Here is a 24,539-nt window from a genome sequence, read left to right as displayed (position 1 = left end):
TCAAAGAAAAACATTTATCTTATTAGACTTTGATTTGGCTTGGTGCTCAGGTTTGGAGGAATGACACTGACTTCATTCTTTCTTAAATCACCCAACTGTAAGCCAATTTACTCACTGCCTGATTTTATTTTGACTTTTTGTGTTGAGAGGTGCAGCTGAGTGGTCCTTATTTATATCTCAAGTGCATCTGACATCCTTGACCCCAATTTTCAGCTGGAAATTGAGATAAAGACAGACTGCTCAGGCTTTCCTTAGAATGGATGAATGAATCATTTGGATTTCTGTTGGTCATTCCCAGGAAAACACAAAAGAGTTTAACTATAAACCAAGGAAATGAGAATGTGAGGGGGACAAGTTGGCTGTGATAATTTGGGAAACTGTCTTTAAAGGAATAACAGTTGTTTAGATCAGAGTGGTGCTGGAAAAGCACAGCACATCAGGCAGCATCTGAAGAGCAGGAAAATCGACGTTTCGGGCAAAAGCCCTTCATCAGGAATCAGGCTATTCCTGATGAAGGTCTCTTGCCCGAAATGTCGATTTTCCTGCTCTTCGGATGCTGCCTGATCTGCTGTGCTTTTCCAGCACCACTCTGATCTAAACTCTAGTTTCCAGCATCTGCAGTCCTCACTTCTGCCTTTAAAGGAATAACAATCAACAGAGCAAGGTAAATAGTGTTTATTCATGGTTTGTAACTAATTGACAACCCCTTGAAATGGAATAACACTACTGATAGTGATTTAACTGTGGCTCACACGTGAAGTTAAATGTTGAATTAGATCAAAGGAAGAAGCTTATAAAATGGTTATAACAGAGTACCATTAATCTGACAAGTGGCAGCATTTTAGAATTCAGTAAAGGAGAGTGAAGAAGCTGATTTGGAACTGTAGAATATGAAAGTAAGCTTGTGACAAACATAAAAAGTTTAACTGTAAAAGCTTTTGGAGCATGTGAAAAGGAAAGGATTAGTGTAGACAAATGAGGGCCAATTACAGGCAAAGATAGTGTGGGGAAAGGACCCATGATCGAGATGAATGCCAACCTATTTCATATGCTGTAAAGCCCATGAAATACTTTGAGGGACTGTCAATGTTGGAATGTATGAATCACAGCGGCTAATTTGCATTCACTATTATCCCACAAATGATGTGACAATATCTAGATTATCTGCTCTAAGAAGTTAAATACTATCTTTCTTATTCCTGTAGGTCAATGTGGTTCCATTTCTACAAAAAACCTGGTTGCCAGAGTCAATTTCAGCTACAATATAACCTGCTACTTTTGTGAATTTGGTGCTGCTGATCAGGTTGAATGGAAATATGCTGGCAATCTCCTCCCCAGCAGCTACTACACTAAGATCACCTCCAATGTTAGCATGGTGTCACTGAATAACCTTGGCCTAACCAGCCAGCAAGGAGAAAATCTGACGTGTACATTTAAAACAGAGTCTTACAGCACTTCAGTCAAGACTGGATGTAAGTATCGTATTATGAAGGCATACAAATTGCAAAAAGTGGGATTTTTTGTTTTTCCCACAGTCAAATGAATTTGGGTGTCAATGGTGGAGGTGCAAATGGCAATACTTACAGGTTGAAGCTTTTTTTGGCTATGTCTTCACTGAGGTGAACTGATGGATGCCTTCAAAGTTCTGAAACGGTTCAATAGGCTAGATCTGGATAAAATGTTTCCATTTTTATTCGAGTTCAAAACATTGTGCCATAAATTGAGAAAGGAATTTAAGTGAAACCCCTTCTATTTGGAGTGGTTAGAATGTGAACCTGCAAACACAATGAGTAGTTGAGGCAAATTATATAGATACATGTAAGATGAAGTTGTTTTAATAGACGAGAGAAGAAAAAAGAAGGATATAATGATCTGGTGAGATGAAGATCAGAAATAGTCTTGCATTCAAGAAAAAGACTGGTATTTGAAATGGTGTTTCAGTGTTGTAGATTCTACCAGCGCATCAGAAATTGGAGTAGGAGTAGACCCTTACCAATTCTGTTAATGGAGAATAACTCTTATTTCTTGACCAACTTTGTTACAGGCTGTGTACAGTAGCATTAGTAAAGTTGAGACTGAGATGTGAAAACTGCACAAGCTATTTTGTCGCCAGTCAATCAGCAGGATGGTTTACCCATCCAAAGTGTTTAAGAAACTGGAGTTCAAATATTTTTGTTTCTTTAGATCCCCCGGAGGCTCCTCGGGATTTGGAATGTGTAACCCAGAACTTTGGTAAACTCAAATGTTCTTGGCGCACAGGAAGAGATACAAATATAGAAACAAACTACACTGTCTGCTCTTGGTGAGTTCTCATCATTTTGTGTGGACTCTGATAATTGCTATGATATCATACTATTTTAAAAATACCATGCAACACTCTAATTCGAGAGATGGATAATGTTCTCTGCAGCCTGTCCAGTGCTAGGGTAAAGGACATCTGATCGAGTTGGAGAAGGAGGGGAGAGATCCAGTTGTCATTATTCACTTGGTGCTAATTACATTCGTAAGACTAGAAAGGATATTTTGCTGGAAAACTTCCAAAAGGAGCTAAATTAAAAATGAAGGTAATAATATCTGCACTACCAGCTGAGCCACAAACAAACTGTAGAGTAAATAAAGTCACAGAGCTAAATATGCGGCTCAAAGATTTGTGTGGGTGGAATGCATTTCAATTCCTGGACATTGGCACCAGTTCTGCGGTAGAAAGGAATTGTCCTGGTAGAATTGCTCCACTTAAACTGTGCTGGGACCTGATGAATTAAAAAAAAAACAAATCAAATAACTTGGACTATAGAGAGGGCTTTAACCTAATTAGAATTAGAGAAGCAAAATGTAAATTGCAAAGCAAGATGAGATGACAGCATTCAGGATTTGGATAGTGCAGTTCAGCATAGAATAGGAAGGGATAGAGTATACAATCATGTGGATGAGCAGAGAGATCTCTCTGTCCATGTGAATAGATCCATGAAAGTCGCCACCCAGATTGATAGGGTTGTTAAGGTGTACAGTTCTTTAGGTTTTATTGGTAGAGGGATTGAATTTTGGAGCCATGAGGTCATGTTGCAGCTGTGCAAAACTCTGGTCTGGCCTCACTTGGAGTATTGCTTACAGTTCTGGTCGCTGCATTATAGGAAGGATGTGGAAGTATTGGAAAGGGTGCAGAGGAGATTTACCGGAATGTTGCCTGATATGGAAGGAGGGTCTCATGAGGAAAGGCTGAGGGACTTGAGGCTGTTTTCATTGGAGAGAAGAAGGTTGAGTGGTGACATCAGAAGATGAGAAAGGGTGGACAGTGGGGGCCTTTTTCCTTCGATTGTGATGGATACTTAACTTTAAATTGAGAGGTGATTGATATAGGACAGATGTCAGAAGTAGTTTCTTTATTCAGAGTAGTAAGGGTATCAAACACCTTGTTTGCAACAGTAGTAGATTTGCCAACTTGAAGGGCGTTTAAATGATCATTGGATAAAAGTATGGATGATATGGAATAGTGTAAGATAAATGGGCTTCAGATTGGTATCACAGGTTGGCGCAACATCGAGGGCCGAAGGACCTGTTCTGTGCTGTAATGTTCTATGTTCGAATTATGTACATGACAAAAGCAGAGTTGAGCCCTTGAACAGATCAGCCATGACATATAGATTGACAGGGCAGACTTGCTGGAATGAATGTCCAACTCCACCTTCAATTCCTTGTGTTTCTGTGATGTGTTGGTGTGCTATTCGCCCGTAGTTATTACTTGGTCATGTTGCTTGAGATATAAGTAGTCCTGGTTTTCTGGTTCACCAGGTTGACGCCTCAATTTTATGTACACTCTGTGCTGCCCCTGGCGTGCTCTCTTGCATTCTTCATTAAAACCGGATCGATCTCCTGACTTGATGGGAATGATAAAATGAGGCTAATCCAAGCCATAAATTGTAGATTATGTTGGATAATTGGACCATGAAATATAATCGAGATATTGGCCCCTGTTGTGCTTCCAAATTGTCTTACTGTTCGGATGTGGGAAAACGAGACAATTCCTCAGTAAACATGCTTTTAAGAAACAACAATTGAACAGTTTCTTTTTGTTTGCTTTGTAGGTTAGGAGATACCTGCACTGAAGTGGGAGCTAAAACCTTTATCGAGCGTGACTTTGTTGCATTTCAAGATTTACAATTGCAGATAACTGCTACAAATGAATTAGGCAAACAGACGTCAGAAAAATTTCGGAAGGTAGAAAGTGACATTGGTAAATATCAGAGCTGTTTAGTTTTGGTTTATTTAGAAGATACAAAACAGATTTTTCACCTCAGGTTTATAGGTGAATGTGGTTATAATGTACAGAGGAACCTCCATATCCAAACGAGATGGGTGGGCATATTTCGTTCGTATAATTGATTATTCGGTTAATTGATACAATGCCTCTCCCCTGGGGCGCTGTTTTCTGAAGTTTCCTTTTTCCTTGCTCTGTTTGCCTGCTCCCCCTCTCTATCTCAGGGTTTGTTTCTGAGGGAGAGACACACTTGTGTGTAAGGGACCTGCAGCATTTCTGAAGAATCCCCTGCCTCATTCAATTCCAAGGGATTGACACAGCGAGCACTTGCTATGGCTGCTCACCGTTCAGGAGACTAGGCAGCAGCACACTGCGCGAGAGACCTTGTCCCCCCCCAGAAATGCCCCCATCCCCACCTCCATGAGGCCTGTTCTGTCCTTGTCCACTGTCTGCGTCCCCGCTAGCCCCCCCAACCCCACCCAACACCGCTCCTCCCACCCCACCACCGTCCAACCCTGCCCCCGCCCAAAACCCCCCAACCCCGTCCAACACTGCCCCAACCCCATCCAACACCACACACCCTCCTTCCGCCGCCCCGCCTGCCCCCCAACTCCATCCAACCATGTCACGCTGATTGCCCCCCAACCCCGTCCAACACTGCTCCCTTTCCGCTCCAAACCTACGCCCCCCCCCCCCCCCCCCAAATCCTTAAACCTGGCCACTTCTCCGAGGCAGCCGGACTGGACAAAAGCATTAAGAGTGCTGCTGCCTATGGAGGGGGGGGGGTTGAGTCTCAAAATGGTGCGTACGCCGACACGCACCAACAGGCACAGACACAGACAGACGCACCTTTTTACTGCAGCTCTTTGACAGGTTCCACCTTTGCCCTGTACAGGACAATATTGGAAAGATTATCTGGGGAAGAGAGGTTTAGGCAGTACTCCTGTGTAGAACTCTAGGGAAGGTGTGGGGATAGCGAGAGAGAGTGCGCGGGCGGTTAGTCATTTGGAGACGGTGACTGAACTCCCACTGATGTCCGGGACTGTTCTTGGCAGCATTTCAGTAAGGCAAGTTCATTTTCAATCATTGTAAACAATAGACGCGAACAGTGTTGAAACACCTCTTTGATTTAATGTTTCTATCGGGACCTTGACATCACCTTCGGATAATCTGAAGTTTGGGTCATTGATATTTGGATAATCTAGGTTCCTCTGTATAACCTGTCTGGTTTCGTCTCTCTGAACATGGCATACTTCACATTTATTCAAATTCTCAAGAGTAAGAATGACAAGGGTATTGTTCTGTATGTGTTCTTTTAATGGGTTTGTCTCAAATTCCTTTCTATGCTACTTAAATGCAGACATTAAACCATCCCATTTCAATGACCAATGCCACAGTTTAGGCAGTGCGGATCAAAACTTGCGAAACTCGTCAAATGTTGGTGTAGTGCCAGTCATTGTCTCCACCTTGTGTCCTTTTGAGTATCGTTACCAGAGTATGTGTAACAGCTCTTTCTCAGAAGGGGAACTACACTTGAACCTGAGTTGCAGCAGTGCGAAGGATGCTGCAGACAACCCAAAAATCAGGTCTTTCTTGCTGCAAAAGTTTTCATTTGTTTTTTTCTCGAGTGATGAGATTATTAACATGGTGATAGTGTTACTATAGGTTGTAATCAGTGCTCTATAAGTATGAGGTCAATTCCCATCTTGGCAATTCCCTTAAATTCAGCTGTGACTTAGGGAATGAGGAAACTGTACTCCACACTGTCCCACCAATGTGTACTCCCCTAAAAACATTAAATCTGGAATTTAAAAAATGTTCATGATCTCAAGACTACTACATTGTTGTACAAGCACTTTGCATATGTTGTCCTTCAAAAAAAGTTTGCTATCTTTGCCACATTGTTCTAAAAGCACTTCTGGTACATTGTCCTTCAAAAAGGTCTGCTGTCCTTGCCCATTCGGGAAGAGCACAGCAAACCAGGCAGCATTAGGACTTGACGAAGTCTGACGTTTTGGGTATAACCCTTCAGGAATGGAGGTGGGGGTGAGGGGATGTTGCAGATAAAGAAAGGAGCAAGGTTTATGGATGGGCAGAGGGGAGGAATGGTGAGGTAGTGATAGATGATTACAGGTAGTAGGTATGAACTAGTGGATTAATTAGAAAGAATGAATCTAGTTGGTAGCTGGAAGGAGGGGTTGATTTTATGGATGGAAGGAAGGAAGGTGACTGTCTGTGTGGAGTTGCACATTCTCCTGGGGTCTGCATGGGTTTCCTCCGGGTGCTCCAGTTTCCTCCCAATATGCAAAGATGTGCAAGTTAGGTGAATTGGCCATGCCAAACGCCCATAGTATTCAGGGATGTGTAGGTTAGGTGCATTACTCGGGAATAAATGTAGAGTAATAGGATAGGGGGATGGGTCTTTGTGGGTGACTCTCTTCAGAGAGTCAGTGTAGACTTGTTGGGCTGAAGGGCCTGTCTCCACACTGTAGGAGTTCTTTGATTCTATTAATTTGTAGTCTAATTCACTGTGGCAATGGAGGAGGCAGAGAATGGACATGTCGGTGAGGGAATGGGTGGTGACTGGAAGGTCAGGCCGGCCCTTTTAGGCCCAGCTGGGATACTTGGTGAAATGGGTCTGTAACCTTTCCACCTGTTCCCAGACACCCTTTACAGCCCTGCCTCCTCCTTCCCATCTCTCCAACCGACGTCTCCTTCCAGCTACCAAATGGATTTATTCCTCCTATCGACCTATCAGTTGGTAACTACCACCTTTTATTCACCTAACACCACCACGCTATTCTGTCCCTGTCCTATCCATATCTCTTCCTAGCACCTCCCACCCCCCCCACCTTATCTGCAACATCCTCCTGTCCCATCTCCATTCCTGAAGAAGGGTTATACCCGAAACATCAGACTTGTCCATCTCCTGATGCTGCCTGGCTTGCTGTGCTCTTCCAGCCTCTTGCTTGTCCACTTTGTATTCCAGCATCTGCAATTTTTTTGTCTCGTCCTTCCCCATTCTGGCTGACGTGTGACTCCAGCAATGTGATTGCCTCCTAAGCCTAGCAATCAACTCAGTCATGTCAAACTATGACAAAAACATTGAACATTCATCCACCAGGTCAACCTTGAAAAGTCCTTCTTCCTAACTTCTGTGGACTTGTGACACAATTGAGCCGATTGTGCCACAGGTTCATCATGCAGAAGCCTGACATAGTTGTATTCACCCATGTTCCAGAAAGCAGGAAGGCTTACTCCTATAATCACCATGCTAGGTATTATCATTGTCCATAAATTTAACTGAACTGGCGAGATCATCATAGTAGCTGCAAGAATAAGCCTGGGAATTGTGTGGTGAGTAACTTATGTTTTGACTGTTCAGACCATGTCCAATCTCTACAAGGTAGAAGTCAGAATTGAAATGAAATAGTTCTGCATTTGGTTGGATAAGTACAGCTCCAACTGAAGAAGCTTGGCACCTTTCAGGACAAAACAGCCCACTTGTTCAGCACCCTATCCACCAATTTTCATATTCACTCCCTCCATTGCTGGGTGCACACTTGTTACAGTCTATGCCATCTATAAGATGCACTGGAGCAATTTGCCAAGGCTCCTTTGATTGCATCTTTCAAATCTGAACTTCTGATTCCTGAAGGGCATAACTAACCAGAAACAAGAATATGCCATCTACTGTTCGATGAGATCATGCCTGATCTAACAAACTAAATTCTGTACTCCTGCATATCTCCAATAATCTTTCATCCCCTTGGTAATCAAGAATCTCTCTAACTCTGCCTTAAAGATATTTGAAGATTCTGCATCCACTGCCTTTTTGAGAAAGAAATTCCTAAAGAATCTCAACCCTCTGAGAGAAAAACGTATTTCCTCATCTGTTTTAAATGTTCACACTATGACCTCTACTTCGAGATTCTTCCACAAGAAGAAATATCCTTTCAACATCCACCTGGTCAAGTCCCCTCAGGGTCATAATTGTGTTGATTAAACCACCTCTGACTCTTCCTAACTCCAGAGGACACAGGCCTAGCCTTTCCTTATCAGGCAATCTATTCATTCCAGGTGTAAGTCTAGTAACCCTTCACTGCACTGTGTCCGATGCATCAATATCCTTATGGTGGTATGAGACCGGTACTCTACACAGTACTCCTGATGTTATATCAACAACGCCCTGTATAACTGAAGCATAAGCTCCCTCCTCTTGCATTCAACTCCCCTCACAATAAGCCATCACATTCTATCATCTTTCCTGATTACTTGCTGCGCCTGCATGCTAATCTTCTGAGATTCATGCACTCAGTCACCCAGATCTCTCTCTCAGACCTCTCCAACCTCTGACCATTTAAATAATTTTTTTTTCATTCTTTTTGCTAAAATAGACAGTTTCCCACTTTCTCACATTGTATTTCATTTGGCAGATATTTGCCCACTCACTTAACCTATCGATAATCCCCTTATAGGTTCCTTTGTGTTCTTCAAAGCCCAATTTCTCACCTGTCTTTGTGTCATGTACCAGATCTTTAGTTCCTTCATCAAAACCATTTATATAAATTATAAAGAGTTGAGACCCCAATATAGATCCCTTGGCATACAATTTGTGACATCATGTAAACCTGAAAAGAGCTATTGATTTGTACTCTGCATCCTGTTAGTAAGCTAGTTTTCTATCCATGTTAATATATCTCCTTCACAGTGAGCTTTCATTTTCTGTAATAATCTTTGTTGTGGCATCTTTCTGGAAATTGAACCAGAGACTTGCATTGGTTCCCCTTTATCTAACGGAAGTTACCTCTTCAAAGAATTCAGCTGGACTCCCCAGTGGCTACAAGAGGAGGCCAGAAGCTAGGGATTCTGTAGCAAGTAACTCACCTTCTGACTCCCCAAAGCCTGTCCACAATCCACAAGGCAGAAGTGTGATGGAATATTCCTCACTTGCCCTGGATGAATGCAGTCCCAACAACCCTCCAGCTTGACACCATCCAGGACAAAGCAGCCCACTTGATTGGCAGTACATCCACAAACATCCACTCCATCCATCACCAATGCTCAGTAGCAGCAGTCTGTACAAGATGCACTGCAGAAATTCACCAACGATCGTCGTGCGATCTTTCAAACACATAACCACTTCCATCTAGAGGGGCAAGGGCAGAAGATATATGGGAGCACCACCACCTTCAAGTTCCCCTCCAAGCCACTCACCATCCTGACATGGAAATATATTGATTTGGCAAAGCCAGTGTTGGACTGGGGTGGACAAATTTAAAAATCACACACCAGGTTATAGTCCAACAGGTTCATTTGAAAGTACTAGCTTTTGGAGCACTGCACCTTCAATAGGTAGCTGTGGAGCGGGCCCATAAGACACGCAATTTATAGCTAAGGATGACAATTTTGTGCAACTGAAATTATTTATTGATCAAACCTAGATTGCTGTAATGTCTTTCACCTTTTAGAAAAGGTTGCAGGTTTTAGTTCATTTAATATGTAAATCCCAGAACTACTTTTAAGTCACATTCTCAGAAAAGTGACATCTTAGCTCAGGCAATGCATTCAAGATGTGAGGTCAGATTCTGTCTGTATCCCAGCCGGGACCTTGGATTCATGTCACACTACACGTGACCCATACTACATTATACTCTCGCTCTCTCGCTCTCTCTCACTCAGTGCAGACCCTCTCTCATACACGTGTCGCTCATACATGCACACATGCCCCATGCTCTCACCCACACGCACATCCTCTCACAGGCTTATACTCCATCACACTTGACCAAGCATGTACGCATGCAAATGCGCACTCACTCACGCGCATGCTCACATGCACAAGCTTGCTCGCGCACTCTCGCACACGCATGCGCACAAGTCCATGGGATGAATTTGCATTGGTAGAATTATATTTGTAGATACATTCTTTTGCTCAAAATATGTGCAATCTGCAGACAATCAATCCATATCACATTTTATAAATTCTGTTTTGGAAATGGAACCAGTCTGACTCAGGATTGGGATTCACACAGACTCTAACCTTACACTTTAATGCATTGTCTGAGCTGAGATGTCACTTTTCTTTATAAAACTTTAAGTTATCTTGAGAATGTGACTTAAAAGAAGTTCTGGGATTTACATGTTAATGAATCTAAACCTGCAACCCATTCTAAAGGATGAAGCACTTAACAACAATCTAGGTTTGTTCAATATATTATTTCAGTTGCATGACACTGCAATCTTTTGCAAAATTCTGTGGCTTATGGTTCTGTTCCACAGCTGCCTTAGGAAGGAGCAACACTCTGAAAGCTAGTGCTTCCAAATAAACATGTTGGACTATAACCTGGTGTTTTGTGATGTTTAACTTGGGAAATGAATTGCCATTCTGTCATTGCTGCTGGATCAAAATTCTGGATTTCCCTCCCTAATGGCATTGTGGGCCAACCCACAGCGGTTCAAGAAGGTAGCTCACCACCACCTTCTCAAGGGCAACTAGGGACAGGGTCAACCAGCAACTCTCCCAACCTGCAAGTGAATAAAGAAAATTTATATAAATTAGTTAAGTATTATTGCCCTTTGACAAAGCCATATTGGCTCTTCCTGAATAACTTGAACGTATTGAAGTGCCCTGTTATAACATCTTCAATGAGAGTTTATAACATTTCCTCTATGATAGATATTAACCTAACTTATCTGTAGTTTCCTGTTTTCTGCCTGCTACCATTTTTGAATAAAAGAGTCATATTAAGAATTTTTCCAATCTAAAGGAATCTTCCTCAAATCTAATTTAGTTTTGGAAATTTGAAGCCAATGCATTAATCATGCCACTCGGTGCTACTGTTAAGACGTTAGGATGAAATACATAAAAATCTAGGCATTTGTCAACTCTCCATTACAGTAGTTTGCTCAGTACTGCTTCTCTGGGAATGGTAATTTTCTTGAACACCTCCCACTTTTTTCATTTCTGACCTCTGATCCATTTTCGGATGCTACTTGTCTCTGGTGAAGATTTGAAGCTAAATATCTGCTTAGTTCTTCCACTATCTGTTTATTCTCCATGACCAATTTCCCAGACACATTTTCTATAGGTCAGTGCTTAGTTTGTTAACTTGTTTTAAATATCTGAAGATACTTTTCCTGTCCGTTCATGGTGAACTTTCTCTTGGACTCTATTTTTTCCCTCATTGATTTTTTTTAACCAACTCTTGGCTGTTAGTTTTTAATCTGAAGGCTTCTGACCTGAAGCCTATCTTTGCACGTTTGTGTCTTTCCTTTGAGTTTGATGCATCTTTTAATCTTATTAGTCAACTGTGGATGGTGCATCCATTCTTTTGCAATTCCAACAATAAGAAGTATTCAATGATATGAGATATATGTAATGCAAATAGTTTCCCTCTAACTCGCACCCCATTCTGATTTGGAAATGCATTGGCATTCTGGAGCACCCTCCCTAACAAGTCTTTGTATGCCCCTACACCATGTGGACTGTCATCGTTGAAGATGGTGGCTTACCACCAAATATAGGAATGGGAAATGAATGTTCTTGGTCGTGAAGTGCTTGTTCTGTGAATTAATTTTTTTACAAAAGCTGTTACTGTTTTTCTGAACTTCTCAATATAGATAACTTTCTTCAGATATTAGAGTTAGAGTCAGAGTCCTATAGCATGGAGACAGGCCCTTTGGCCCAAACAATCCATGCTAGCCAAAATGTCCATCCACGCTAACCCCATTTCCCTGCACTTGACCCATAGCCTTCTAAACCTTTCCTATCTATGTATTTTGTCCAAATGCCTTTTAAATATTGTTAATGTGCCTGCCTCAATAACTTGCCCTGGCAGCACATTCTACATGCGTACCACCCTCTGTTTTTTTAAACAAAAAAGAGTTGTCCCTCAGATTCCCTTTTATTCTTTCTGCTCTTAGCTTAAACTGATGCCCTCCAGCCCTAGATTCCCCAACCTTGGGAAAAAGACTGAGTGCATTCACCCTATCCATGTCTCTCATCATCTTGTATACTTCTATAAGATTCCCCATCAGTGGCCTATGCAGTAAAGAAGTAAGTCCTAGCTTATGCAATCTCTTCCTATAACTCTGAGTCCTGGCAACATCTTTGTAAATTTCGTCTATACTCTTTCCAGTTTAATGGCATCCTTCCTATAGCAAGGTGACCAGAACTGAACACAATATTCCAAGTGCAGCCTCACCAATGTCCTGTAAAACTGCAACGTAACTTCCCAACTTCTACACTCAGTACCCTGACTAATGAAGGCCAGTGTGCCAAAAATCAACTTAACTGCTCTGTCTACCTTTGACTCCACTTTCAGAGAACTGTGCACCTGAACTCTAAGGTCCCACTGTTCTACTACACTCCTTAAGGTCCTGCCATTAACTATGAAACTCCTATCTTGATTTGACTTTCCAAAATGCAATTCCTCACACTTATCTATATTAAACCCACTTACCATTTCTTGGCCCACTTGCCGTTTCTCATCCACTTCCCCAGCTGATCAAGGTCCTGCTGCAATTTCTGATAACCTTCGTCACTGTCCATGATGTTGCCTATTTTAGTGTCTTCTGCAAACTTACTAATCATGCCTTATACATGCTCATCCAAATTATTCATGTAGATAACAAACAGCAATGGGCCTAGCACTGATCCCTGAGGCACACCACTAGTCACATGCCTTCAAATGTCCTTCCACTATTACCCTCTGCTTTCTACCATCAAGCCAACTGTGTATCCAATTAGCCAGCTCCTGCTGGATGGATTCTGTGTGAGCTAACCTTTCAGAGCACCTTTATGATGTGAAACCTTATCTAAGGCCTTAGTGAAATCTATATGGACTACATCTACTGCCTTACCCTTGTCACTTCATCAAAGAATTCTTAACCAATTTGTGAGGCATGATTATTTTCAATCTTTTTTATGTTTCAGTATTTCAACCTTACACACCAGAACTCCTCAGGGTGTTTAAAGGTCTAACTGACTTTCAGTTAACTGTGGAATGGAACGAAGGTGGTACAAAATATGGTGTGGGTTTAAAACTGATCTTCGAAATCCAAATCATCCACACACACACAATGCGAGAGGTCTGGAGGGTAAGTGAAATTATGAAATCACACGTGGGCAATTGATGTCAATTATTGGACTATCATTTCAGAAATTTTGGTGAAGGATTCTTGCAACCAAGCATTTTATTCTGTTCTTCACCTGAGAATACCTCTGGTTTTCAGCTTTCTCTTCTCATGTCATGTCAGATCTGGTCTGTGGTAGAGTATACTTCGTAAATCTAGTCTGTGTGCACACTGAAAATATTTGATCATGTGCAGGTATCCCAGCTGAGCCTGAAATCTACATATGTGTAGGTTGTAGGAGCTGGGTCAGAAGACTGAGAAGCAGAACTTGGAGCCCGGTCTGCCATTCAGTGAGACTCTTGATTTGCTTAGTCTTGCTTTTCCTGACTTGGGGTACTGAAGCAAACTAAAGCGCCCAAATTGCTGAATTAACAGGTCAGCTAATTCACTGTCACCAGCCTGAATCTCAAACCACTTTTTATATTCCATGAAGTTGTCTTTGAAGTGTTATCAAAGAAGAGTATCAAGATTAGAGTGGTGCTGGAAAAGCGCAGCAGGTCAAGCAGCATCCGAGGAGTAGGAGAATCGACATTTCGGACAAAAGCCGAATGATGAAGGATTTTTGCCCGAAATCTTGATTTTCCTGCTTCTCGGATACTGCCTGACCTGCTGTGCTTTTCCACCACCACTCTCATCTTGCCTCTAATCTCCAGCATCTGCAGTACTCACTTTCACCTCAATGGATAGTATGACTTGTGACAGTCAATTTCTGCTCAAGAGGGTATCCAATAACATCTGGCTGTAATTTTTAGGTTATGTTCCCTAGTCTGAGATTGCCCAATTCACCAAATGTAGTTTCTCTTTTTATACCGTCTCAGATTGATTTGACTTAATATTATAGAAAGATCCTTTCCACATTTTTTGAAAAAGGATTATTTTTGCAGGGGAATTACAGTAGTGCTCTGGACTTTTCCCGGGACAGGATCCTGCAGTTCAATTGGACATCAGATATGCCTCTCCAGTGCACAGCACACTCTGTGAGGATTCGTGCTATTAGTGGCGAGAGTGAAGTCCTATTTTCTGGTGTCAAAGCTTGGAGTGACTGGAGTCTAGTCTTAACACTTGAAGGTGAGTTCCACATTACCTTCCTGGGATGTTGAAATAGTTTGACTGAATCTCATCCATATATTCAAAAAAACCTTCACTGACAAAGTGAAACTAAGTGATATGGTGTAAATCTTCATGATGTGGTCGGTCATACATAGCATATAAATTGAACCATGAGAGAGATCATGAACTCATTTAATATACAGTAAATTATGTGACATTGTTCAAATAATCCTAGAGGTGTTGTATCATATTTTAGTTTTCATTGGAGGTGCTGTCTGAGAGTTTTCATAGTATCATAGAATCCCTACAGTGTGAAGCAGGCCATTTGGCCCATTGAGTCTACCTCAACCTTCCAAAGAGCACCCACCTAGACCAATGCCCCTACCCTATTCCTGTAAACCCTGCAATTCCCGTGGTTAGTCCACCTAGCCTGCACGTCTTTTGAATTTTGGGAGGAAACTGGAGCACCTGGAGGAAACTCGTGCAGAGAATATGCAAACTCCACACAAAGCATTGCCACAGGCTGGAATTGAACCTGGATCCATGGCACTGAGACAGCAGTGCTAACCACTGTGCCATTTTGCTGTCACTTGCCTATCAGAGACTTGCACTCCCTGTTACTTGGAGCAATACAACAAATTATATTAGTGGGCCCATAAGTACTATTTCTTGAAGTTTAGTGCAAAACAAAGACTAAACAGTAAATTAGTGTTTTTCTGCACCTGATGACAGACTATGTACCTACATCTCATTCTCAACTTGCAGACTTCAGAAATCTTCACTCATCTTGACACCATCCAGGACAAAGCAGCCCACTTGATTGGCACCACATCCACTCCCTCCACCACTGAGGCTGAGTAGCAGCTCTGTGTGCCATCTATACAATGTACTTCAGAAATTCACCATCAAAGTTCCCATCAAAGCAACTTGCATTCCTGTCTTGGAAATATCTTGCTTTCCCTTAATTGTCGTTGGGTCAAGATCTTGGAATTCCCTCCCTGAGTGTATTGTGGATCAATCTACAGCACATGTATACTGCTGGGGTTCAAGAAGGTCGCTCACCACTCCCTTCTCAAGGGCAAGTCAGAATGGACAGTAAATGGTGGCCCACCTAGTGATGTCCATGTCGCAGGAGTGGATATTAAAAAAAACTATGTCGTCCTTTGTACATTTTTCAATGTTCCACTTTCCATGAGGACATGCTTTTCCACTCTTCATACCAAGACAATATGTGATGGAACTGTTTTCTACACATACCAAACCAAAGTTATTTTACTGCATTCTGTCACTACTTCTCCTCTTTGTCTCCTTCCTTAGCTACCACCTGTACACTCTCCTTCCACATCTTGCTCCTACTTCCTCACTCTCCACTCTTTCATATCAATCGTTACTCCATATCACAGCTTCTGTCCTCCTCCAATCTCTGCATGCACTTCTGTCTCCACCCCTTCTCTTATCCCTGTTCTGTCTTTCTCCTTCCCCTGACAGCCTCCTCCCCCACTTTCCCAGACCATGCCACCTTATTCTTCTCTTCTCCTCTTTCACTTTCTCCTTCTACTAGCTCCTCCACCTTCTTGGGTGCTCTGTCTTGGCAAGCTGGAGAGTGGGCAAAAGAGGGTTCGGGAGATGAGCTGAGACTAGGATTTATGCTACCATCAAATATTTTTTGAATAATTGATGAACTGAATGAGGCGGTGTGTCTTCATCTTGTGACTTCGAAAGAGGATGTGGACACATGACTTGGCCTCTCCAGTGAGTTCACCTTTGAACAGATGTGACACTGTTTGGTCAAGGTGAAGATCAGCAGTGAACACCTTTACCAACAGTAACTTTCCTTCTGTACATGATCTGCTTTCTGGTCACATCATATTCTTTGCATGTTTGTAGGTCAAAGTCAATAGTGTGGCACTGGAAAAGGTACAGCAGATCAGGCAGCAATCTGAGCAAGAAATCGACATTTTGGGCATAACCCCACTCTTGCTCCTCAGATGCTGCCTGACTTGCTGTGCTTTTTCCAGCACCACACTTTATTGACTCTGATTCTCCAGCATCTGCAGTCCTGACTATCATCTTATGTCAAAGACCTTTTACTCAGTTTGTTAGGTGAAACATGCCATGTCGGCCAAAGTTGTAATAAGGTCGGATGAAAACCTATTGGCCTGAAATGTCAACATTGTTTTTAACCCCTGCAAATGCTGCCAGAACTGAGTGTTTTGAACATTTCTGGTTTTATTTGTAACAAATATGTTTCTTTCTCTTTTCCAGGGTTAGACACATTTAACCAAACCAAGGGTCAAGTCTATCCCGTGGATGGTACTGTTCTTAAGGCAGGATCCAGCTTGACATTTTGTTGTGTAGCTGGTCAAGGAAAAAAAATTGATGAATTTTTGTTTAGTGACTTGAATGCATCAGTTATTGAACTAAGTGACAGGAGCCAGGCTGTCAAGGTCCAGAATGTCACCCCCTCGATAGAATCTGGAACAAACGTTCTTTGCATTATAAACAAGAAGGAGTACGAAGGAGCAGTCATATTTATTGGCTGTAAGTATTGCGGAGATATAAATGACAGATAACTTTGGTTGGTCTTGATTTTTGTATTTGTGCTTGTGCTGAATGTTGGACACAGATGTCTGTGTGATCCAATGTACCTTGATATCTGCATACTGCACTGCTAGTGCAGTGCACACCATGCAATACCAATTTACCCTTGTAAAACTATATGGTCATAAATAATGTATGTAGTGTTGATTGATGGATATGATTGCCTTTGATCGTTGGCATTGTTTTGATGGATGAACATTTCAAATGTGGTAAACTTACTTCGCTGAATAATGGTGCAGAAAGGATGAAGCCCAATATTGTTAGAATTCTCATGGTTACCCATAACACCATAAGACAAAAGAGCAGAAATTAGGCCATTTGGCCTATCTAGTTCTGCTCTACCATTCGATCATGGTTGATAGTTTTTTCAACACTATTTTCTCGCTTCCTCCCTGTAATCTTTGATCCCCTTGGCAATCAATAACTTATCTATCTGTTTTAAATATATTCAATCACCTGGCCTCCACAGCCTTCTGTGGCAATGAATTCCATAGATTCATCACTCTCTGCCAAAGAAATTTCTTCTTATTTCCATTCAAAAAGATCTTCCGTTTTCTCTAAAGCTGTGCCCTCAGGTCCTCGTCTCCCTTGCCAATGGAAACATCTTTCCAACATCCACTCTGTCCAGGCCACGCAGTATTCTGAACGTTTCAACCAGGTCCCCCCTTGTCCTTTTAAATTCCCATCGAGTACAGTCCCAGAGTCCTCAAACATTCCTCATATGTTAAGCTTTTCATTCCTGGGATCATTCTCGTGATTCTCTTCTGGACCTGCTCCAGAGCCAGTACATCTTGCCTGAAGTATGGAGTCCAAAATTGCTCACAATATTCTAAAATGTGGTCTGACTAGAACCTTCTAGAGCCTCAAGAAGTACATCCCTGCTTTTATGTCCTAGTCCTCTTGAAATGAATGACAACATTGTATTTGCCTTCCTAACTACTGACTCAACCTGCAAGTTTACCTTAAGAGAAACTTGGACTCGGACTCCCAAGTCTGTTTGCACTTCAGATTTCTGAGTTTTGTTTCCACTCAGAAAAATGTCCATGCCTCTATTCTTCCTCCCAAAGTTCATCTGCCACTTCTTTGCCCACTCTCCTAACCTGTCCAAATCCTTCTGCAGTCTCCCCGTCTCCTCAACGCTACCTGTCCCTCCACCTATCTTCATATCATCTGCTAACTTAGCCAGAATACCCTCAGTTCAGAGTCAGATAGTCTTAAGAGAAAGGGGCGACTTAGATTTTTTGAGTAGTTTTATTTAAATGTTGACTTTTAGAGTTAGAAAATAAATTGATGCTAGTTTGTTTAAATAGTGGAATTTAGGAGTTCTGTCAGTTACATTTTTAACAGATTGAGGTGAGGCAATCTTTTCTTGGTGTTTGGTTTAATTAACAGAAGCTTTGCCACCGTGTCGTAACAATATAAATCTTGGAATCACGTTGTCATTGCCGAAGCCAGCAGTGGCTTTATCCAGGGGTTTTCCACAAGACAATAAGGTAGAGGAGCAGAATTCGGCCATTTGGCCCATCAGTCTGCTCCACTGTTTGATCATGGCTGATATGTTTCTCAACCCCTTTCTCTTGCTATCTTCCTGTAACCCTAGTTCCCCTTACTAATCCAGAACCTACCTGTCTCAAGATAGAATGAGTACCTTTGAACTTGTGTTTTTAGATCCCCCTGATTTGCCAAGAAATCTCAGCTGTGAAACACGTGACTTAAAAACACTAAACTGTACTTGGGAACCAGGGAGGTCAACTTCATTAGTCTCTAAGCGTCGGACTATATATACACTCATCGACAGGTAAGTTCCTTTGTGTCTGTTTTGCTTTGAATTTGTGTTCATCCAACTGAGTCGGACCTCAGGAGAGTAGCTCCTATGACAGAGTGTGGTCTTTTATCGTACCAGTCTTCTCAGAATCATAGAACGACAACAGCACAAAAGGAGACCATTCAACCCACTGTGTCTGCAGTGGCTTTCTGAATGAGCATTTCAGTGAATGCCATTCTCCAGCCTTTTCCCCATAACACTGCGTGTGTTGATTTTTGAGTAACTATCTCGACTCTTTGGAAGACTTGATCAAACCTGCTGTCACAATACCCTTGGGATATGCATTCCAGATCCTAACTACTCGTTTTATGAATATGCTTTTTCTCTTTACTTTTCTTAGTTTTGCCAATTGCTTTAAATCTGTGTCCTCCTCCTCTTGGTCTTTCGTGGGTAGGAACAGTTTCTCCTTCTGTATGCTACCCGGACCCCTCATGATTTTGAATGCCCCTATTAAATTTTTCAACCATGTCTTCTCCAAGGTGAACAATCACAACTTCTCCAAACTGTCTTCATAATTGAAATTCCTCATCCCTAGAACCGTTCTTGTGAATATTACTTCCTAAAATGCATTGCACAGAACTGGGTGCAACGTTCCAGCTGAGGCTGTACTAGTGTCTTATTCAAGTTCAACATAACCTTCCTGCTCTTATTCCATCTTGTGACCTTTCTGTGGATGGTAAAGCCGTTCCCATGCATGGTGACAATCAGGCTGAAATAGCCTGTAAAATCGATTGACAGGCAAATGCACACCACCCTGTTTGGATGTGATTTGCCATCTGATCCCACAGGTGAAAGATCAATCATTTCAATCTGTTTTCTGTAGTTTGTTTGTTTTTCTTTGGTCCATCCTGCCAGATTTGTTTTCTTTGGAAGCTGGGGCACTGCTTCCAAATACAGTCGAATCTGTTATAAAGCAATAGTTCCGTTTTCGTGCAGCTCGCATTGTAAGAAAATTGCATAATAGCAGCGCCATTTAAACTAGTGGGGCTGGAGACACGTCATAGCCAATATAGGTAAGGAAAGTCTGCTTTCTACAAATAACGGTAGAAATTCTTCAATCATGTTGAAGTAACACTCGTAGCAGAACCGACTGTATAAGTTTTGAGCCCAAGAATGCCAAGGTGACTGATTCTTCCAGAGTCGCTCCAAGGCTTTACTGGTTAGTTTTGTGTATTATGTGAAGGAATGTTTTTCCAATTAGACTGGCTGCTTACCTCAAGTAGGTGCAAATGATCACATAACACCAATTCGTATTAGAGCTGTTGGGGAGACTTCTCTGAAAGTCAAGGCTATTGTTTCTCCTCGGGCAGTCACATCTAAAGCATGTTATCTGGTTATTTATTTATTTGCTGTTTGTAGGATCAGCAGTACAGAGATTGGCTGCCCTAGATTCCTACGAGTGAAAAATCAGCAAAAGCCATCCTTTTATTATGTGTGAAATTACTTTAACTTAATTCCCAGACACGTAATGTGGAAACCATTAGCTGCTAGTGGAAGACACTAAAAAAAAACAAGTGCTATACAACAGGGATCACACACTGACTCCAATGTTTCTCATTTATTAGGTCATCAGAGATCACCTTACCATGTGAAGAAGCTTCAAAGATCTACCCGAGTTACTGGTGCAGTTTTCCTATTTCAAATGGCAATGGTGTATATAATCTTTCAGTACGTGGTAAAAATCCATTGGGGGAAGCTCAGTCCCATATAACAGTGGATGTGACCAGAGTGTGTAAGTATATCACTTATAATAAAGGTTATCCTAAGGTTTCTGCTCTGTCTCTTGTCCTTCAGCTTATTCCAGCAGGTGTTGGTTTGCATACTTTAAATTTGCTTCTGGACAAGCCAATTGCCCTCTCATTGTTTGTGTCACTGCCCATTTTTCATGTATTAGACCAGACATTGTCAACAGGCTATTCACACAGCTTCATGCAAGAAGCTTATCATGTGGAGTTTGCACATTGTGCCCATGTATTCGTGGGTTTTCTCTCTTAATCCAAAACTGTACAGGTCAGGTGAATTGGCCATGCTCAATTGCCGACACTGTTAGATGCATTAGTCAGGGGTAAATATAGGGTAGGAGAATGGTCTGAGTGGGTTACTCTTCGGAGGGTCGGTGTGAACTTGTTGGGCTGAAGGGCCTGCTTCCATACTGTAGGGAATCTAATCTTGATTTTATCCTTATTCATTTGACAAACTAGATAGAATTTCTGCTCATGTACAATAGTATGCCTGAAAGTATGTGTGCAGCCCAATATTTTGATGGATAGTGAGCTTTCCATTAAACACCAGTGGTTCTGAAAGGTTATTAATTGAATGCAGGCAGACATCTAGCAGCTTTCTGTTTGCCCTGAATAGTGCCACTAAAATTGTGATATAAACCTGATGTTCCCAGTGTCCGCAGCTCCTTCAGTTTTTTATTTAGTGCCACTAGCTTTATATTTGTCAGTAAGTTTGAGAACAAAATCTTTGGGGTTAAGTTGATGATTTTTGATCTTTATTTCAGTTCACCCTTATGCCCCTCACCAACTGAGTGAAGAAGCCAAAATATTAAGAAGTATTAACGTGTCCTGGTCAGATCCAGTAGATTATACAGGGATCTCACTGCTTTGTGAGATGGACATAAGAGATCATTTGGGGAGCAACATGTCAGTAAGTAATTACATCAAGAATGTGGAATTTTTTAGTCTTGCTTATTTTTCTTTCTGTTGAAGCTGCTAACTTATGAGACTGACTTGCTGACCTGTAAACAACACTGCCCAGACTTAATTTGATGAGATGAGTCCAATATTTGTTTTTTTAAAAAAAAGTTATTTGTCGCTGTCTTTTTTATTTCTCTATTTTCTAATTTAGTCCCACAATTTTGAATTTTTACTTCGTTATTTGGAGACTGGTTAGCAAGGTTAGATCTCATGGAATACAGGGAGAGCTAGCCATTTGGATACAACTGGCTCAAAGGTAGAAGACAGAGGGTGGTGGTGGAGGACTGTTTTTCAGACTGGAGGCCTGTGACCAGTGGAGTGCCATAAGGATCGGTGCTGGGTCCACTACTTTTCTTCATTTATATAAATGATTTGGATCTGAGCGTAAGAGGTATAGTTAGTAAGTTTGCAGATAACACCAAAATTGGAGGTGTAGTAGACAGCGAAGAAGGTTTCTCAGATTACAATAGGATCTTGATCAGATGGGCCAATGGGCTGAGAAGTGGCAGATGGAGTTTAATTTAGATAAATGCGAGGTGCTGCATTTTGGGTAAGCAAATCTTAGCAGGACTTATACACTTATTGGTAAGATTCTAGGGAATGTTGCTGAACGAAGAGACCTTGGTGTGCAGGTTCATGTCTCCTTGAAAGTGGAGTCGCAGATAGAGTAGTGAAGAAGGCGTTTGGTACGCTTTCCTTCATTGGTCAGAGTATTGAGTTATAGGAGTTGGGAGGTCATGTTGAAGCTGTACAGGACATTGATTATGTGTGAAATTCTGGTCTCCTTCCTATTGGAAAGATGTTGTGAAACTTGAATGGGTTCAGAAAAGATTTACAAGGATGTTGCCAGGGTTGGAGGATTTGAGCTGTAGGGAGAGGCTGAACAGGCTGGGGCTGTTTACCCTGGAGCGTCGGAGGTTGAGGGGTGACCTTATAGAGGTTTAGAAAATCATGAGGGGCATGTGTAGGATAAACAGACAAAGTATTTTCCCTGGGGTGAAGGAGTCCAGAACCACACTTCCAGCACCACACTTTTTTTGATTCTGACTCTACAACATCTGCAGTCCTCACTTTCTCCTGACCAAATGATCATACAACATGGAAACAGACCCTTTAGTCCAACCAGTCCACACTGATCATGTTCTCAAACTAAACTAAACTAATCCCCCCTTCGGTTTTTTATGCCCCAAGTTCTGGGTTTGACTCTTTACCTTTCTGCCTCTTTGCTTTCCTCTTTTGAGACTCTTTAAAAAGAAAATCTGCTTTTTTTGAGTAAACTGTTGGTCACGACTTAGTATTTTCTTCTGCTTCAATATCAGACTTTTCTTTCTAGCATTTTATTACATTAAAAGTAGTATTTTAATTTAGTTGTCTAACTTGCTCTTAAAAACAAATTTACTGTTCAACTGCTCTTCTGGTAGGGAGCTTCACATTGTAGCTTCCCGAGGAAATGAAATGTGTCTCACATTTTCCAGTCATGGCCCCTAGACAGAGCCTGCAAATGGTGTCATCTTTATGCCTTTCATAATCTTAAAAAATATCTTTGAGGTTACCCTGCAGTCTCCTCCTGAGAGAAGGACCTCTGTTCAGTATGTCATTTAGACCGTCAGTTCTGGTGCATCCTTTTTCTACTGTTTTTTTAGTAACTCTATTTTTACAATATGGAGGCCAAAACCATAGTTCCAGGTATTGTTGAACCAATTCTATCCCAGTAGGAATGACCGACTGGGTCTTGTTTGTTAGTTTATTCCTTGTTAATATGTGCCACCACTTTTAGCAATTGCTGTTAGCCCGGGTCATTCTGTTGTAAAGTGTGTGAAAAGGTATGTGTGGTGGTACAAATGTGGTTGAAGCCAGTTCGGAGTGTGCAACTAAAAGTGGTTTTTATGGAAACATGGAGTAGGGTTTTGGCAGTAGTAGAGAGGCATGGCTGCTGAAAACAGGGAAAGTTTAAGAAACTTGGTATTTGCTGTATGCCAACCTTGCAATTCCTGATATGTCAACTTGGAAATCTGTGGAATTCAGGCCAGAGGCTTGCAAGTGGTGTTCATCACATAAATATTGGTTTCTCTCTCCAGAAGAATTTCCCCTTATTGCACAGATTGGCAGAGCACAGTCTTTTCCTCCCAGTTATAGGTACAGGAGTAGTTCATTCAAGCTTACCCAGCCATGCAGTATTCAGCTATTTATGGCTGATAGAACTCTATAACATCTTTATTCATTCCATCTCTATAAACCTTTATGTCATGGTAATCAGCAATCAATTGATCTGTATCTTAAAGACACTGAAATATATCTACAGCTGTATGTGCTGGAGAATTCCCAAGGTTCACAACCCTCTGAGGGGACAGAAATTCTCCTCCTCTCTAAATAGCATCTCTTTATTTTTAAATTGTATCCCCTGCTTCTAGATTCCTTAGCCAGGGAAAGTATTTTGCCTGCACTTATCGTGTTTATCCCTTTCAGCATTTTGTAAGTTTCAATGAATTTGCCTCTCATTCTTTGAAATTATAGAGATTGCAGACCCAGTTTTCCACACATGTCTTGTTATTGGTGAGTAATTGACACCATGTCTAATCTATGAATATTTTTGTATTATAGTATAACTACTCTGTGCTTGGAGGACCAGTGGATGCAAGACACATCGTAACATTAGACAATTTAAGACCTAATACGCGATATTCCATTCAGGCTCGATATTCTGCTCAGCACTTTTGGAAATGGAGTAAATGGAGCAATTTGCGAAATTTTCTAACTGAACAAGCTGGTGAGTAACCAAGAGGAGAATAATCTAGTACAAAGACTGTTATTCAAGACCAGCTGCACTCCACATGCAGGAATGGTAATGTTGTGGATGGAGCACTTTGTTTCAGATAACAAACACTTAGAAGCATACTTCATCGCCTCGATTGTATGTAAAAGAGACTCCCATTGCACCATGTCCATCATATATCCTCAGGACAGGAAAGGC

At 41.6% G+C, this 24,539-nt stretch overlaps 1 protein-coding gene across 4 annotated transcripts in view; it reads left to right on the top strand.

Moving 5' to 3' along the window:
• Positions 1 to 24,539, top strand: part of lifra (LIF receptor subunit alpha a) — a 194,171-nt gene that overhangs the window by 141,173 nt on the left and 28,459 nt on the right. For all 4 annotated transcript variants that reach the window (XM_072593146.1, XM_072593174.1, XM_072593164.1 and 1 more), the window contains 10 exons: positions 1,206 to 1,472; positions 2,185 to 2,302; positions 4,083 to 4,231; positions 13,191 to 13,354; positions 14,275 to 14,458; positions 16,706 to 16,981; positions 18,710 to 18,839; positions 20,432 to 20,598; positions 21,373 to 21,518; positions 24,170 to 24,335. In XM_072593146.1, the coding sequence (XP_072449247.1) occupies positions 1,206 to 1,472; positions 2,185 to 2,302; positions 4,083 to 4,231; positions 13,191 to 13,354; positions 14,275 to 14,458; positions 16,706 to 16,981; positions 18,710 to 18,839; positions 20,432 to 20,598; positions 21,373 to 21,518; positions 24,170 to 24,335 (1,767 nt within the window). The remainder of the gene's footprint in view (positions 1 to 1,205; positions 1,473 to 2,184; positions 2,303 to 4,082; positions 4,232 to 13,190; positions 13,355 to 14,274; positions 14,459 to 16,705; positions 16,982 to 18,709; positions 18,840 to 20,431; positions 20,599 to 21,372; positions 21,519 to 24,169; positions 24,336 to 24,539) is intronic.

The sequence above is a fragment of the Chiloscyllium punctatum genome, chromosome 2, assembly GCF_047496795.1.
Source record: "Chiloscyllium punctatum isolate Juve2018m chromosome 2, sChiPun1.3, whole genome shotgun sequence".
NCBI classification, from domain to species: Eukaryota; Metazoa; Chordata; class Chondrichthyes; order Orectolobiformes; family Hemiscylliidae; genus Chiloscyllium; species Chiloscyllium punctatum.
The sequence above is the reverse complement of the archived record's forward strand: the minus strand, read 5'-3'. Positions and strand labels throughout refer to the sequence as shown.